The following is a 17,412-nucleotide window of genomic DNA, read 5'->3' on the forward strand; positions in this document are numbered from 1 at the left end:
CTATTCCAGCTCAATGAAAACAGGCAGACGCTGTTATACACATAAGACCTGGAGATGTGTGGCTCCCAATTAGAACTGTATTGATTTTTGTTTACATTACAAAGTTATACAAAGTTGATTATGGCGTAACTATGCAACATACATATTCATTAAAGTCGTGGATTATATGTTCCCAGCAAGAGAAATTACCATAATGACTTTAATTCCCATAACAGTCTATAACATTTCTTCTCATAATAAGATGTTTTTCAGTTGTTTCTAAGTCAAAACATTCTGTGTCCTTGAGTTTGGTCTCAGAGTTTGTTACATAAATAAGTCTGGTCTTGAACTTGCAAGGGAGAGTGAATTTCTATTATTTTTCTAACCAGTGAAAAAGGTTAACTCTTTCCTCGCACTACAAAGTATTAACTTAACCCCTTCACGACCAAGGACAGATCTATCCGTCATGGAGCATGTGAGGTTAAGCCGCGGGCATGTTGCAGCGATCCGCGCACATATCAGCTGTTTTCAACAGCTGACATGTGTGCCTGCATGTTACGAGTAGAATCGCTTCCACTCACAATATTTAACCCCTTACATCTCGCTGCCAAAGTCTGGCAGAGAGATGTATATGCGCACGGCCATTACTTTTACTTACCGCCGCCCCCACTGGAAGTCACGTGCGTGATCACATGACTTTCGGTGGTTGCCATGGTAGCACAGGGGCATGTGATGACGCCTCTAGCTATCATTAGTCACTTTTTGTTTCACTCGGCCTGGAGCCGAATGAATCAGGAAGTGACCATATCTGCTGTTTACAGCTGTGTAGCTGTGATCAGCAGATAAGGCAGAGCGATTGGATTGTTGATTGCTATAGCCCCCTGGGGGGGACTAGTAAAATATAAAAAGAAGTAAAAAAAAAAGTTTAAAAAACAAAACAAAACAAAAAAAACCCCTAAAAGTTCAAATCACCTCCCTTTCGCCCCATTGAAAATTAAAGGGTCAAAAAAATAAAAATTATACACATATTTGGTATCGCCGCGTTCAGAAATGCCCGATCTATCAAAATATAAAATCAATTAATCTGATCAGTAAACGGCATAACAGCAAAAAAATCCAAATGCCAAAATTACGTTTTTTGGTTGCCGAAAGTTTTGCGCAAAATGCCATAACAGGCGATCAAAACGTAGCATCTGCACAAAAATTACCATTAGAAACGTCAGCTTGAGACGCTAAAAATAACTCGTCACTGAGGCATAGATAAGGAAAAATGAGAACGCTACAGGTTTCGGAAAATGGCGCAACACATGCACCACTTTTATTGGACAAACGTGATTTTTTTTACCCTTTAGATAAACTTTAGTAAAACTACACGTTTGGTGTCTACAAACTCACACCGACCTGACCTGAAGCATCACACCAACACATCAGTTTTACCATATAGTGAACACGGTGAAGAAAATATCCCAAAAACTATTGTGTGATCACACTTTTTTTTGCAGTTTTTCCACACTTGGAATTTTTTTTGCTGTTTTCCAGTACACTATATGGTAAAACTTATGGTTTCATTTAAAAGTACAACTCGTCCCGCAAAAAACAAAGTTACGGCTCTCGGAAGAAGGGGAGCAAAAAACAAAAATGCAAAAACGGAAATTGCTCTGTTGCTGAAGGGAATAAAGGGGCCGAATAATATTGCACGCCCTAATTTTCAGTTCATTATTTTTTATAAAAATTTTAAATAAGCAATAAATTTCGTTCAACTGCACAATTGTGTCCCACTTGTTGATTCTTCACTATAATTTTAAAAATTTTTTATCTTTATGTTTGAAGCCTGAAATGTGGGGAAAGGTTGAAAAATTCAAGGGGGCCAAATACTTTCATAAGGCACTGTATGTATTTCTGTACTGTTATTTGTTCTGATCATTTAACAATTCATAATTTGTAAGATTATGTGATATGTTAATAAAGAATTGTGCTGTCTGACAAGTTAAGTTTTACTATGATTTCATTTGTTAGGAGCATTAAAAGAGTTGTCCAAGTTTGTAATGAGTCACTCTATGTGACTGTAGACTTCTGAATTCTCACAGTGTGCACAGTGCACACTGTCAGGATTCTCTTGTGCCGGTGAAGAGAGTGAGAGGTCACAAAACCAAAAGTATGTGATTTATATACATGCAGTCACGTGCCGAAAAGGCGTGCTGCATCGCTCAATGAACATTAATTGAGTGAGGACAGACATGTATTGTCAGAATGTGGCCAGAAGTATACATATCTCATACTTGGGCTCACATGGCCATCCACTCTCAACCACTGATATCGGAGAATCCTAAAAGTGTGCAATGTATATGCTGTGAGCATTTGTGGCTGTAGACTTTCCTTTCAAACCTGAACAATCCCATGGGCAAATCGCTGCACGTGGCGCACATCGCTAACACCCATCACACGGACTTACCTTACCTGCGATGTCGCTCTGCCCGGCGAACCGCCTTCTTTCTAAGGGGGCGGTTCGTGCGGCGTCACAGCGACGTCACACGGCAGCCGTCCAATAGCAGAGGAAGGGCGGAGATGAGCGGCTGGAACATGCCGCCCACCTCCTTCCTTCCTCATTGCCGGTGGACGGAGGTAAGGAGATGTTCGTCGCTCCTGCGGTGTCACACATAGCGATGTGTGATGCCGCAGGAACAACGAACAACATCGCTGTTGCCCAAACAACGATATTTGGTGTTTGAACGACCTCTCCAAAACCAACATATTTTACCACTTTTGCGATCGTTGCAGGTCGCTCGTACGTGTCACATGCTGCGATGTCGCTAACGACGCCGGATGTGCGTCACAAATACCATGACCCTGACGATAAATCGTTAGCGATGTCGCAGCGTGTAATGTACCCTTAAGTGTGCGAATCGCATATGAATGATTGATATGAATGAATGATATTCTAGATGTGGCATTACAAGTGCTAGTAGAGGGGTGACATTACGTTGGGATCATGGGATCTAATCTCTCTTTTTATACACCCTAAAATCTTGTTTGCTATTTCAGCTGCTGCTTGGCATTGAGTGCTGCTGCTCAGCTTACTTGTAACCAGAATACCCACATCCTTCTCTTGTTCTGTAGTCCTGAGTTTACTTCCATTTAATGTATATGCAGCTATAGGATTACTTCATCCTAGGTGCATTATTCTACATTTATCAATATTGGAAAATAGCTGTCTGAATGAGGCCTATATCAAGGAACCAGAAATGTTTCAATTATTAAAACCACAGTTTCTAGGAGTGAATGATAATATAGATGAAAAGCTGCAGGATATCTATGTTCTCTCTGGTACCCTTTGTAGCGGGGTGGGGGTCCCCCAGGACGACAAAGAGGCAGTGACCCAAAAAAGTCCAATCAACATAAGTTTATTTACCGCTGCTGCACAGGATATACGTCCTCCAGGATACAGCCAGGCTATATACAGTCCATAGGTTACCACATCACACAGGTACCCGCTGCTGTAGAAGACGGTCTTACTGTACCCCGTACTGCTTTTCAGGGGGCCCACAGACCTATGTTATCACACCACACGGGTCTGCACTCCTCTCAGCTTCTTGCTCTACAGCTTACAAAGCAACTCTGTCCCACCCAGGCCTTTACAAGGAGCTTTTAAATGAGAACTGTGGCCATGAGCCACCTGCATAACCCGGACTGGAGGTTAGTGGACTGACCACTATGTAGGGCTCTAATATGTTTCTGTACGCATTCTGGGAGATACGTACCGTCCGTCACATATGAATGTCCCCACTATCTCACATACCCCCCCCTCCGTTCAAACCAGAGGGGATGAACGGATGCTCCCAAACAGGCCGCCCGAGACAGGGCATCGGCATTGCCCTGGGACGAATCGGCCCGATGTTCCACCGTAAAACTAAAATTCTGAAGGGACAGGAACCAGCGGGTGACCCGGGCATTCCGTTCCTTCGCATTTCTCATCCAGAAGAGGGGCGCGTGGTCCGTCACCAACCAAAACTGTCGCCCGAGCTAATAATAGCGCAGGGACTCCAAGGCCCATTTAATAGCCAAGCACTCCTTCTCCACTACGCTATAATTTTTCTCCGCCGGGGTAAGTTTCCGGCTCAAGTAGGTAACCGGATGCTCAATTCCGTTCACCTCTTGCGAAAGGTAGCGGGATCGATGCCCGCATTCTCCACCATAATGTAGCGGGGTGGGGGTCCCCCAGGACGACAAAGAGGCAGTGACCCAAAAAAGTCCAATCAACATAAGTTTATTTACCGCTGCTGCACAGGATATACGTCCTCCAGGATACAGCCAGGCTATATACAGTCCATAGGTTACCACGTCACACAGGTACCCGCTGCCATAGAAGACGGTCTTACTGTACCCCGTACTGCTTTTCAGGGGGCCCACAGACCTGTGTTATCGCACCACACGGGTCTGCACTCCTCTCAGATTCTTGCTCTGCAGCTTACAAAGCAACTCTGCCCCATCCAGGCCTTTACAAGGAGCTTTTAAATGAGAACTATGGCCATGAGCCACCTGCATAACCCGGACTGGAGGTTAGTGGACTGACCATTATGTAGGGCTCTAATATGTTTCTGTACGCATTCTGGGAGATACGTACCGTCCGTCACATATGAATGTCCCCGTTATCTCACACCTTCTTAGGTGGCTTTATCTGTAGTCTGGTAATAAAGCAGATGTAATGTGTAGATATGAAACTTTTCATTATTACCCTGATGCAAGACCTTCATTAAATAGCATCCAAGATGTTTTGAATATAGCTAGATGGTAATAGATAAATACATGCAGAGATCATAGATGTAATGATGATGTATGTGAGGCTGATATTGAAAACCCCTTCTACTATTAGACAATTTTAGTATTCACTCCTAAAATGTCACTTTTACTTAATGTATAGAATAAATGAAGTGGTTTACTATGCAATTGGACATTTTACATTGCACAGCTGCAGAAAAGTCACAGCTGAACTGCGAGTTCTTTTCCATGACAAACACCTATTAAGTAGTCAGAGCAAACCCTCATTAAAACCTCTGACATCACCCTTAGGGTAACAGAACACAGAGCAGCAATTGCTGAATTGCATATGAAAATTATAGTTTTATTGTCTGTACAAGTGAAGCCTTAACTCTGACTCTCATTTCAGTCATCTCAGCCATAAAGAGCGTATTCTTTCATGGTACAAAAAAGCACAGTACACCATTGTAATGTATGAAACAGTCAGTGTTTATGTATTCCATAGCCTGGTGCACAATAGTACTAACAGTCAAATGGCCAAAAGATCCCATTTTAGCAGATGTGAAGAAAGAAAGTCATAAATAACAGAAAAATGAACAAATTGGTGTGCCGTTACAGTAGCACACAGAGGGGGCTCCAGTCCACCCGCTTATTGCATATTATTCTAGTTTAGCAAGCAGGATTCATAGGTAGGCACCATGTATTTTATATTGATGAAGGCGTCTTCTCCTCCATGACGCTCAAAGGCTTCTAGTGTTTCTTGAATCAGGTCTCCAATGTTTTCACGTTTTTGCTGGCTGTAGTCAATGCCATCTCCGGAGTTTACTGCACAAAGAAGACATCATTGTTAGTTCTTAATTTCGTTAATTTCAATTGGATGTTACGAAATGTAATGTTTATATACCAGCCTAACCAGAGACATTGATATAATAGTAATGATTGAAATAATTATTTTAAAGAGAACATAACTGAAAAGCAGTATATAAGTGATTATATAGAATAATGAAGAATGCAATATTTCCTTAAAACACTCTCATCTCCATGTTCCCAAATACTTTGAAAATCATCTAACTTTTTCTAAAGAAAGAATTCATTTTTGCTCATTGAGGAACTTAACGGGTATTAAAAGGTCTTCCATAAATCAGAGTTATGTAGGGAATTTATAGACTTAATACAATGGCTGCTATTCTGTTTAATTTACTTCACGTTGCGGAGCAAAAATTTGCAAGGGGAATAGAAGATTAAAGTTAAAGAATAAAAACTTTATGAGTGTAAACTATTGATTTACTATAACAAGTGACTCTTGTCAGTTCAGTCTACGGGACCAAAGTCTGCATAATTTACAAGAACGATTCATTATTTAAAGTGCTTTTGTAAAGTTTTTCAAAGTGACCTACAACTAAAAAGGGCAACCAAGGGATCAATACTAATCATATAGAGAAAACAATTCATGAGCTATGAAGCATTTTTTCCCATTAATTTGCATTTGGAGCTTCGAGAAGAAGCAAAACCTTTTATTGCTGCGTAGTTTAGATAGCCACAGATCGTGCTCCCAGATACAGACTCAGCACCAATCTGTCATTCATACTGGAGAATACAAATAACGACAATCTGGGCTATTTACTTAATATGCATTGATTATACAACCCAGCACTAAGTGCATAAAGTAATCACACACATTTCACACACCACACACAAGGGTACGTGCAAATGTATTTTTGGCATAATTGTTTCCCGAATAGTGTTGTCAGTAAACCTGAAGGATTTCTTAGTACTAACAAAGGGAATGATATTCCTGAAGTCTCATGCACAAGTTGTTTATTTTCTTCTTGTAGATCTGGTGTAGATTTAGCAGCATGTCAATTCTTTCAGCATTTTTGCTGCAGATTTCACCCATACTGAGTAGGGAAAAATCCACAACAAAAGCCGCATGGAAAAAATTCAACAATAAAAGTGCACGCATTTATGCAGTGCTTTTCCAGCCAGTTTATCAGAATTTGTAGCAGATGTTTTTGCACATTCCCCAAATATATGCACACCACACATACACACCAATCACATACTGTTCTTGTCAACAGTCTAATGCTGGAACCACCCTAAAACAAAACAAAAAAAAACACAGATATTGTGCTATTCTGCATGAAAAGAACAAGTCCTGAGCCATCTGAGACAATTCTATTGATAAATCAAATCAAGGTGGAGAATTAATGTCCTCTGATGTGGGTTTCCAAAGTTGGCAAATATGTATGACTGAAAGACAGTTCACCCTATTTTCTGACACTATAATACCCATTAGAATAATGTCAGCTGAACCGACTGTCATTGACGGGTTTAGCCATTAAATTAATGTGTATGGGGAAGGATAATTGATTGGCAGGGAAGCTAAGGATCCAGCTTGACCAATTGTGCACTGTTATTCCTATTGTTTTCTTGGAGATAAGCCTCCACCAGACGTGCAGAAATAGCTGCCAGCTAAAGGATCAGCCAAACCATCTAATATGTATGACAGGCTATAGAATAGTCCATAAATTAGCTTGTCGGCACGGTTGCCAAAACATGGCCATCAACTTATTTAATAATGAAGGGACCATTCAGCTGTGCCTAGCCATACAGATCTTTTCAGCTTAGTTCAACCAAGGAATGCCATGCACAGCGGCCACAACATTATGAAGCTATGCTTGGTAAACAATGAAGGGAATATAGCACTCGCCAGAACCCCACTGACCTTTCAATCAGCTGATAGTAAAAGCTGAGGATAAAAAGTGCAAATAGGGTCTTACCAGATATTAAAATAGCGGTGTGTAAAAGTTTACACTCACCTTATAAGGTTGTGAAAGTCACAACCACCAAGCATGCATAAAGACAAAGGTGGCTGCCACAGCCCCATATGAAAGCATCTTCAGTGCTGGAAAGGAGAAGTGGGGTTAATGCTGCGCTATCGCCAAGAAGAAGGAAAAATATTGTTGATTTGATAACAAAAATGTTTTATTCCATAGGTCAACATGTTTTAGGGCTCAAGTCTCCTTCTTCAGGACCAAAAAAGAAGAAGAAAAATCAACAATATCTTTCATATTGATATTGTTGATTTTTCTTCTTTTTTGGTCCTGAAGAAGGGGACTTGAGCCCTGAAACGCATTGACCTATGGAATAATACATTTTTGTTATCAAATCAACAATTTTTGTTCCTCTTTCTTGGCGACAGCGTGGCATTAACTCCCACTTCTCCTCTCCAGCACTGAAGAATCAGCTGATAGTGAAAGTGCTACCAGGCAGCCTCCTACTAATCAGGGATTGATGGGTTATCTTAGAGAGGTATCATGATGATTTATCCAAGGTCCAGAGAAACCCTTTCTAGATGTTGCAAGAGCAGTGTGAACTGCGTCCTCTAAATCTATGTGTGCAGACTTATAAAACTAATAGGCTTATAAAATGTTCTTTAATCTATGTCTACAATACAGTGTATATGCATAATATATGAGATTTTAGAACATTCATACATTAAATGACACATAGAAAGTAACTATTCTATTTGTCACGACAGGTAGCCTTTATTTTTATTCTAAGCAGTTAGCTCAATCAAGGGCATGTTCAAACTCCCACAATGCTTCTAAGCCAGATCTGTCTACTGCCAATGCTGGTTTTTATTTCCCTATAATTCCTTATAATCACATTGCTGAGATTTCTTAACAAAATAGGTTGAATAGCAGCTTTTCTAAGTCTAACTTAACACATCACAATGACAGGATAATTCTCCACTGGCAGATACGAATACAAAGGTTTTCATTAAGAAATGAGTAATATCAGCAGTTTATAGTGAAGGTCATCCCCCTAAAATATATATTCTACTATATTATCAGGCCACTAAAGAGCTATACTGGCTGAGGCGACACTCATGATATTACACATATACCGTATATGCATTTAACAATCGGCAAATCAAAATACTAAAGATTCTAAAATGTTTGAAAGAAATGCCAAGTCTGCTATTACAATCTGTCGTTGTAATTCAGGAACACACAAAAGTATACTATTTCAAAATGCAACACAACTCTACTTTTAATATTCTTTGTTGCTATATTTTAGCAAGTGCTTTCCTATAATTCTCATATTAGTGCTCATATACCAGTATGCATTATTTTTCCATGTTCACTTAAATTATATTAATAACTACAAATTCTTTTTTGTTATATCGCCATCAGATTCTTTATTTTACTGACTGTATATGAGTCATCAGTTGATTGAAATGATATAGATTAAATTTGACATAATTTCACACCAACTATATTCTACAGTAAATACAGTATATGATATTTAGAAACTCATAAAGAATAAGTGGAGCATTATGAAAGCAATTGTATGGCCAAAAATAGGTTTCTTACTGGAAACCCACAGGCATTTAGGGTTTTATGTGAATTTGTAACTAACAATATGTACCGTCAATGGCTATATACAGTAAATCTGGAGGTATGTGTGTGTGTATATATATATATAAATATATATATATATAGTACAGACCAAAAGTTTGGACACACCTTCTCATTCAAAGAGTTTTCTTTATTTTCATGACTCTGAAAATTGTAGATTCACATTGAAGGCATCAAAACTATGAATTAACACATGTGGAATGAAATACTTAACAAAAAAGTGTGATACAACTGAAAATATGTCTTATATTCTAGGTTCTTCAAAGTAGCTACCTTTTGGTTTGATTACTGCTTTGCACACTCTTGCATTCTCTGGATGAGCTTCAAGACGTAGTCACCGGAAATGGTTTTCCAACAGTCTTGAAGGAGTTCCCAGAGATGCTTAGCACCTGTTGGCCTTTTTGCCTTCACTCTGCCATCCAGCTAACCCCAAACCATCTCGATTGGGTTTAGGTCTGGTGACTGTGGAGACCAGGTCATCTGGCGTAGGACCCCATCACTCTCCTTCTTAGTCAAATAGCCCTTACACAGCCTGGAGGTGTGTTTGGGGTCACTATCCTGTTGAAAAATAAATGATGGTCCAACTAAATACAAACCAGATGGAATAGCACGCTGCTGCAAGATGCTGTGGTAGGCATGCTGGTTTAGTATGCCTTCAATTTTGAATAAATCCCCAACAGTGTCACCAGCAAAGCACCCCCACACCATCACACCTCCTCCCCCATTATTCACGGTGGGAACCAGCCATGTAGAGTCCATCTGTTCACCTTTTCTACAAAGATACGGTGGTTGGATCCAAAGATCTCAAATTTGGACTCATCAGACTAAAGCACAGATTCCAACTGGTCTAATGTCCATTCCTTGTGTTCTTTAGCCCAAACAAGTCCCTTCTGCTTGTTGCCTGTCCTTAGCAGTGGTTTCCTAGCAGCTATTTTACCATAGAGGCCTGCTGCACAAAGTTTCCTTTTAACACTTGTTCTAGAGATGAGAAGGTGTGTCTAAACTTTTGGTCTGTACTGTATATATATATATATATATATATATATATATATATATATATATATATAGGTATATACTGTGTAAGGGCTGTTTTAGGGCTATTTGACTAAGAAGGAGAGTGATGGGGAGCTATGCCAGATGACCTGGTCTCCACAGTCACCAGACTTAAACCCAATCGAGAGGGTTTGGGGTGAGCTGGATGGCAGAGTGAAGGCAAAAAGGCCAACAGGTGCTAAGCATCTCTGGGAACTCCTTCAAGACTGTTGGAAAACCATTTCCGGTAACTACCTCTTGAAGCTCATCCAGAGAATGCCAAGAGTGTGCAAAGCAGTAATCAAAGCAAAAGGTGGCTACTTTGAAGAACCTAGAATTAGTATAAGTTAAGTATTTCATTCAACATGTGTTAATTCATAGTTTTGATGCCTTCAATGTGAATCTACAATTTTCAGAGTCATGAAAATAAAGAAAACTCTTTGAATGAGAAGGTGTGTCCAAACTTTTGGTCTGTACTGTATATATATATATATATATATATATATATATATATATATACAGTCATATGAAAAAGTTTGGGCACCCCTATTAATGTTAACCTTTTTTCTTTATAACAAATTGGGTTTTTGCAACAGCTATTTCTGTTTCGTATATCTAATAACTGATGGACTGAGTAATATTTCTGGATTGAAATGAGGTTTATTGTACTAACAGAAAATGTGCAATCCGCATTTAAACAAAATCTGACCGGTGCAAAAGTATGGGCACCCTTATCAATTTCTTGATTTGAACACTCCTAACTACTTTTTACTGACTTACTAAAGCACTAAATTTGGTTTTGTAACCTCATTGAGCTTTGAACTTCATAGGCAGGTGTATCCAATCATGAGAAAAGGTATTTAAGGTGGCCACTTGCAAGTTGTTCTCCTATTTGAATCTCCTATGAAGAGTAGCATCATGGGCTCCTCAAAACAACTCTCAAATGATCTGAAAACAAAGATTATTCAACATAGTTGTTCAGGGGAAGGATACAAAAAGTTGTCTCAGAGATTTAAACTGTCAGTTTCCACTGTGAGGAACATAGTAAGGAAATGGAAGAACACAGGTACAGTTCTTGTTAAGCCCAGAAGTGGCAGGGCAAGAAAAATAACAGAAAGGCAGAGAAGAAGAATGGTGAGAACAGTCAAGGACAATCCACAGACCACCTCCAAAGACCTGCAGCATCCTCTTGCTGCAGATGGTGTCAATGTGCATCGGTCAACAATACAGCGCACTTTGCACAAGGAGAAGCTGTATGGGAGATTGATGCGAAAGAAGCCGTTTCTACAAGCACGCCACAAACAGAGTCGCCTGCGGTATGCAAAAGCACATTTGGACAAGCCAGTTACATTTTGGAAGAAGGTCCTGTGGACTGATGAAACAAAGATTGAGTTGTTTGGTCATACAAAAAGGTGTTATGCATGGAGGCAAAAAAACACGGCATTCCCAGAAAAGCACTTGCTACCCACAGTAAAATTTGGTGGAGGTTCCATCAGGCTTTGGGGCTGTGTTGCCAATGCCGGCACCGGGAATCTTGTTAAAGTTGAGGGTCGCATGGATTCAACTCAGTATCAGCAGATTCTTGACAATAATGTGCAAGAATCAGTGACGAAGTTGAAGTTACGCAGGGGATGGATATTTTAGCAAGACAATGATCCAAAACACCACTCCAAATCTACTCAGGCATTCATGCAGAGGAACAATTGCAATGTTCTGGAATGGCCATCCCAGTCCCCAGACCTGAATATCATTGAACATCTGTGGGATGATTTGAAGCGGCTGTCCATGCTCGGCGACCATCAAACTTAACTGAACTGAAATTGTTTTGTAAACAGGAATGGTCAAATATACCTTCATCCAGGATCCAGGAACTCATTAAAAGCTACAGGAAGCGACTAGAGGCTGTTATTTTTGCAAAAGGAGGATCTGCAAAATATTAATGTCACTTTTATGTTGAGGTGCCCATACTTTTGCACCGGTCAAATTTTGTTTAAATGTGGATTGCACATTTTCTGTTAGTACAATAAACCTCGTTTCAATCCAGAAATATTAATCAGTCCATCAGTTATTAGATTCATGAAACTGAAATAGCTGTTGCAAAAACCCAAATTGTTATAAAGAAAAAAGGTTAACATTAATAAGGGTGCCCAAACATTTTCATATGACTGTATATATATAAATATATATATATATATATATATATATATATATATATATATATATATATATATATACTGAGCAAAAATATAAAAGCAACACTTTAGTTTTTGCTCCCATTTTTCATGAGCTGAACTCAAAGTTCTAAGACTTTTTCTATGTACAAAAAAGGCTATTTTCTCTCAAATATTGCTCACAAATGTGTCTAAATCTGTTAGTGAGCACTTCTCCTTTGCCGAGATAATCCGTCCACCTCACAGGTGTGTCATGTCAAGATGCTGATTAGACAGCATGACTACAATAAAAAAAAAACCACAACTTTAAAATGTGCAGTTTAAAGTATTGGAGGGGGAAGCGGGAAGGGTTATCAGAAAAATATTGTATCTGGTGTGACCACTATTTGCCAGTCTACTATCTGCCCTGTGCAGTGAAAACTGGGAATTATCCATGAAGAGAGCACCTTTCCAATGTGTCAAATGTCACTGAATTTGATAATTTGCCCACTAATGTCAGTTACAATGACAAACTACACCCCAATGAGGCTGACGAGAATGCATGTGAGCTTCCTTGAGATGGTTTCTGACAGTTTGTGCAGAAATTCGTTGGTAATGCAAACCATTTGTTCAGGTGGCTGGCCTCAGATAATCTTAGAGGTGAAGATGCTGGATGTTTAGGTCGCTAGTGCTGTTACATGTGGTCTGTGGTTATGAGGTTGGTTGAATGTACTAGCAAATTCATCTTTGGAAACGACTTGTGGTAGAGAAGTTAAAATTCAATTCCTGGGCAGCAGCTCTGGTAGATACTCCTGCAGTCAGCATGCCAATTGTATGCTCCCTCAAAACTTGCAACATCTGTGGCATTGTGCTGTGTTATAAAACTACACATTTTTGAGTGGCCTTTTATTGTGACAAGCCTAAGGCACACCTGTGCAATAATCCTGCTGTGTAATTAGCATCTTGGTATGCCACACCTGTGAGATGGATAGAATATCTCTGCAAAGGAGAAGTGCTCCCTAATGAAGAATTAGACAAATCTGTGAGCAAAACATGAGAGAAAAGTCTTTTGTGTAAATAAATAAAGTCTTAGATCTTTGAGTTCAGTTCTTGAAAAATGGGAGGAAAAATAAAAGTGTTGTGTTTATATACTCTTGTTCAGTGTATATATATATATATATATATATATATATATATATATATATATATTTTATTTATATATATATATATACATATATATAAAAATATATATATATAGATAGATATATCTAAATAAATATATATATATATATATATATATATATATATATATATATATATATATATATATATATACATATTTATATGTATAGTGGGTCAAATAAGTAGTGAACAATTCACCAATTCTCTAAGTAATTATAATTCTTTTGACATGAATTCCTCACCAGATGTCGGTAACAACTTTTTTAATCCACACAGGCAAAGAGATAACACCATAGATGTTAAAAATTTAGTGATGTGTAATAATGAGAAATGACAAATGGAAAAAGTATTGAATACACATCCTGAAATGTACAGTACGTAAAAAAAGTGAGTAACCCGTCAGAGTGTTTGTGAGCAAGAATGGGCCAAAATCTCACCTAAGCAATGCATGCAAGTAGTTTCTCCATACAAGAGGCATCTTCAACATATCATTACCAATAAAGGCTTTTGCACAAAGTATTAAATACAGTATATCACATAAGTGAGTAAACCTCTCACATTTTTGTAAATATTTTATCATAATTTTTCATTGGACAAAGCTGAAGATATGTCGCTGATACAATGTAAAGTAGCCAATGTACAGCTTGTATAATAGTGTAATTTTGGTATGCCCTTTAAATAATTCAACACACAAAATCAATTGCAGGAAAAGTCAGTACTTCTATTGTCATGTAAGGCCTTTTGTATGTAGTAGTAATGAGTAAATATACTGAATTTTGAATTTAGTAATTTGTTTGAACTTGAACATGAAAATCAATTTGCATAAAGTTTATTTGATGGAAATAGAGTTGATCTCACTACGGTCTGTGGTCTCTCCAAAGCAAAATAAATAGAATGAAAAAGAAGAGAATATTTATCTTTCCGGCCCTGTGCATTTGGTTGTTCAGGTTTGGTCTTCATTCGCAGGTCATCGCACTTCTTCACACCAACGATCTGGTTGAAACCTTGACGGGACCTGTGGGAACCTGTGACGTATAAATCACCAGAGGCTTGTGAATGAAGGCCAGGCCAGAAAATCCAAGTGTCAACCTATATGGACAATATGAGTTCTGGGGTAGATAAGTTTTCATTTTTTCAATTCATTCCTGACCCTTTGGAAAACAGTAAAATCAATAATTGATATTCAGTAAATTTAAATTGAAAATTACATTTATCAGTTTCAAGTTATTTCAGTGAACTTTGTGGGTTTTTTTACTTTAACAGAAGGGTACCAACAATTTTGTCCTCTTCTGTATATCCTATCACTATAGCTATGCATAGCTGAAGTGGCACATATTTATAAATCCTCAACATCATTTTTTTGGGCAGTTAAAAAGTGATAAATCTAAAATATGAAAGGTACATTCTATACAATAGAGCAATTTAGTAGGACTGTTATTATGGATTTCCTCTGGGCTTTATGAAACATCTATCCACTAGAAATCTACCTTCTTTGCCTTCAAGTATAAAATGATCTCTCAGAAGTGATTTGACTAAAATGGTCAGCTTCACAGTAAAGTCACCTGCCAAGTACAATAACTGCTTATTCCCTAGCTCTACTGAAATTAGCAAATATTCCAGCTCAAAGTGAGATAATTAGGGATGAATTCAGTGAAACAGTACAATGACTGTCTCTACAAGAAAGATGAATCGCATTGATTTGTTCAGAACACCTAAAGTTAAGTATGCAGTCATCATCTGTACTTTGAAGCAAATTGATACTGATACATGAGGTTTTCCTGAGACATCCTTCTAACTGTTACTTTATATCAGTGCACCATGCGGAGAAAGGACTTTAAAATGCAGAATCGGCTCTCAACACCATACAAACATTGATTGTGGATGTAAATGATTCCAGTGGTTCCTGATTGCAGCCATATCAATTAATGAAAAGGAAATAGTGAGAGTATTCATTTTACACGAAATATAAAAACACTTAGTATAAAGTAACTGCCGATCTGTTGCTGTCAGGGATTTTTTCATCAGCTGTATGTTCTGTTACATTTCTTACTCGTGGAATAAGGTTTGATTATGTTCCAGAAACAGAAAGGTTTCTATACAATGCACACTTTATAGTATACCTGCCCTCTGAATGTGGTTACATTACGTATCCAGAAATAATGAGCAGCATTGGAATGCTGAACTCCTTTAATAGAAGAATAGCAGTAAGAGATATATTTTAATGTAACAAGACATATTCTTTCTTGCTTTACTGGAAACATTTACAGTACATTGGGATCTCAAACATTAAGGTACTGCTCTTGCCTCTGGGATCAGAAGCAGTCACTGTGTAATCTGAACCAATATTTGTTAAAGTACACAAGTTTATATGAAACTAGTTACATAGTCATGAAATCTTTGCCCATGTTTGAGCGCATATCTATATCTGGAATATGTGCTACAAAGTATATAATGAATATCCTGAGAATCATATTGGGAAACCCATGATAGAGTAGAAATTTGACATCTTTGTCATTCATGATTGCATTTGTTTCAAAAAGTACCATATATCTAACAATTATTTTCTTACAGGAAAAATACATCCATGTACCGTGTTAGCCAATAGATAAAGAAATATGAAAAATTGAGAGCTGATACCTTTTAATGGCAGTTAACCAAAAGGTTTCAACCACTGAGGTCTCTCAATTTTTAATATGTATTAATTTTCTTTAAACTTGCTTTCTTCAACATTCTTTTTTCCCCTCTCTCTTAGGCCTGAAACACACTTCCGTTAAAAACACGCACATGCTGCGAGACACGTATTTATCCTGCGTGTTGCGTGTAGTAAGTACGTGTCTCGGGTACGTGCGGTCCACGTGTGTTCTACGTGTGCTATTCGCGATAGCACACGTAGAACCGGTAATTTGCATACTCACGTGGTCCACGCTGCTGTCCGTGGTTCTGATCTTTGGTCTCCAGGACTGCCCTCTCCCCGCTGCTGCTGCCGGCCGCAGTGAAGTGAATATTAAATGAGCATAATGAGCGGCGGTCGGCAGCAAGTGGCAGCAGCGGCAGAGACAGGAGGGCAGGAGAAGGTGAGTAAATGTTTTTTTTTTCACTAACACGTGTGATTTCTCCGGCGCTTGTCACACGGAACCGCATCCACACTACATCCGTGTGGTACGGGTGCGGGCCGTGTGACACCCGTGCTGCCGGAGAAAACGTGGATATGTCAGCGTGTAGAAAAACGCACACACGTACAAACGCACACGGACACACGTTCCGTGTGGTTTTACGTGTGTGTGCCTGCTACAATAGGGTAGCATTGCTGAACGTTTCTCCGTGCCGCCGGTACGTGCAAAAAATGGCAAACACGTACCAGCGGCATGGATGTGTGTCGGAGGCCTTAAAGCGCACGAACCACCAAGATTTTCCTACATAACCTAAAGCCAGTGCTATACCGGCACTATCATGCTGAGTCTTTACATACCTTTAGTTGTCAGCTAGGATGTATGGGTTTTGAAACACAAGCAAGTAAAGATTGAAAAGGAGCAGATTTTTGATAGACAGTAGCTGCAGCTGCTAATAGCTGGGGTGGGATTTGATAGCTATTCCCGTCCCTCTGCCTGTTGTTCCTCCCCCTATCTATTATTTATGCTAATTCCATTATAGAAGTGTTTTACTAATGGTTGTGGCTAAATTATGGTGGCTAAAAGGACCTGTACTGATGTCATATCTGTGACGCCCTGGACTAGCCAGGTAGTCACAGGTAGGCCCTTGCACAAACACCCTTCCCCTAATAAGGTGACAGCAGCCAACCTAAAACCCTGAGTCACCCCTCTCAGGTCTTGACGTTCACACCAGGGGGGGTGAAACCAGGCGGTTGGCCACGCCCACCAAGGAGTTCGGAC

General features: G+C 39.0%; 1 protein-coding gene across 1 annotated transcript in view; it reads right to left on the reverse strand.

Moving 5' to 3' along the window:
- Positions 1-5,199: 5,199 nt before the first annotated feature.
- The window catches only part of PACRG (parkin coregulated), a 1,022,669-nt gene continuing 1,010,456 nt past the window's right edge, over positions 5,200-17,412 (reverse strand). Inside the window, exon 5 of the mRNA XM_075338224.1 lies at positions 5,200-5,559. Within this exon, the coding sequence (XP_075194339.1) occupies positions 5,399-5,559 (161 nt within the window). The 3' untranslated portion in view covers positions 5,200-5,398. The remainder of the gene's footprint in view (positions 5,560-17,412) is intronic.

Source organism: Anomaloglossus baeobatrachus, chromosome 3 (genome assembly GCF_048569485.1).
Source record: "Anomaloglossus baeobatrachus isolate aAnoBae1 chromosome 3, aAnoBae1.hap1, whole genome shotgun sequence".
Taxonomy (NCBI): domain Eukaryota; kingdom Metazoa; phylum Chordata; class Amphibia; order Anura; family Aromobatidae; genus Anomaloglossus; species Anomaloglossus baeobatrachus.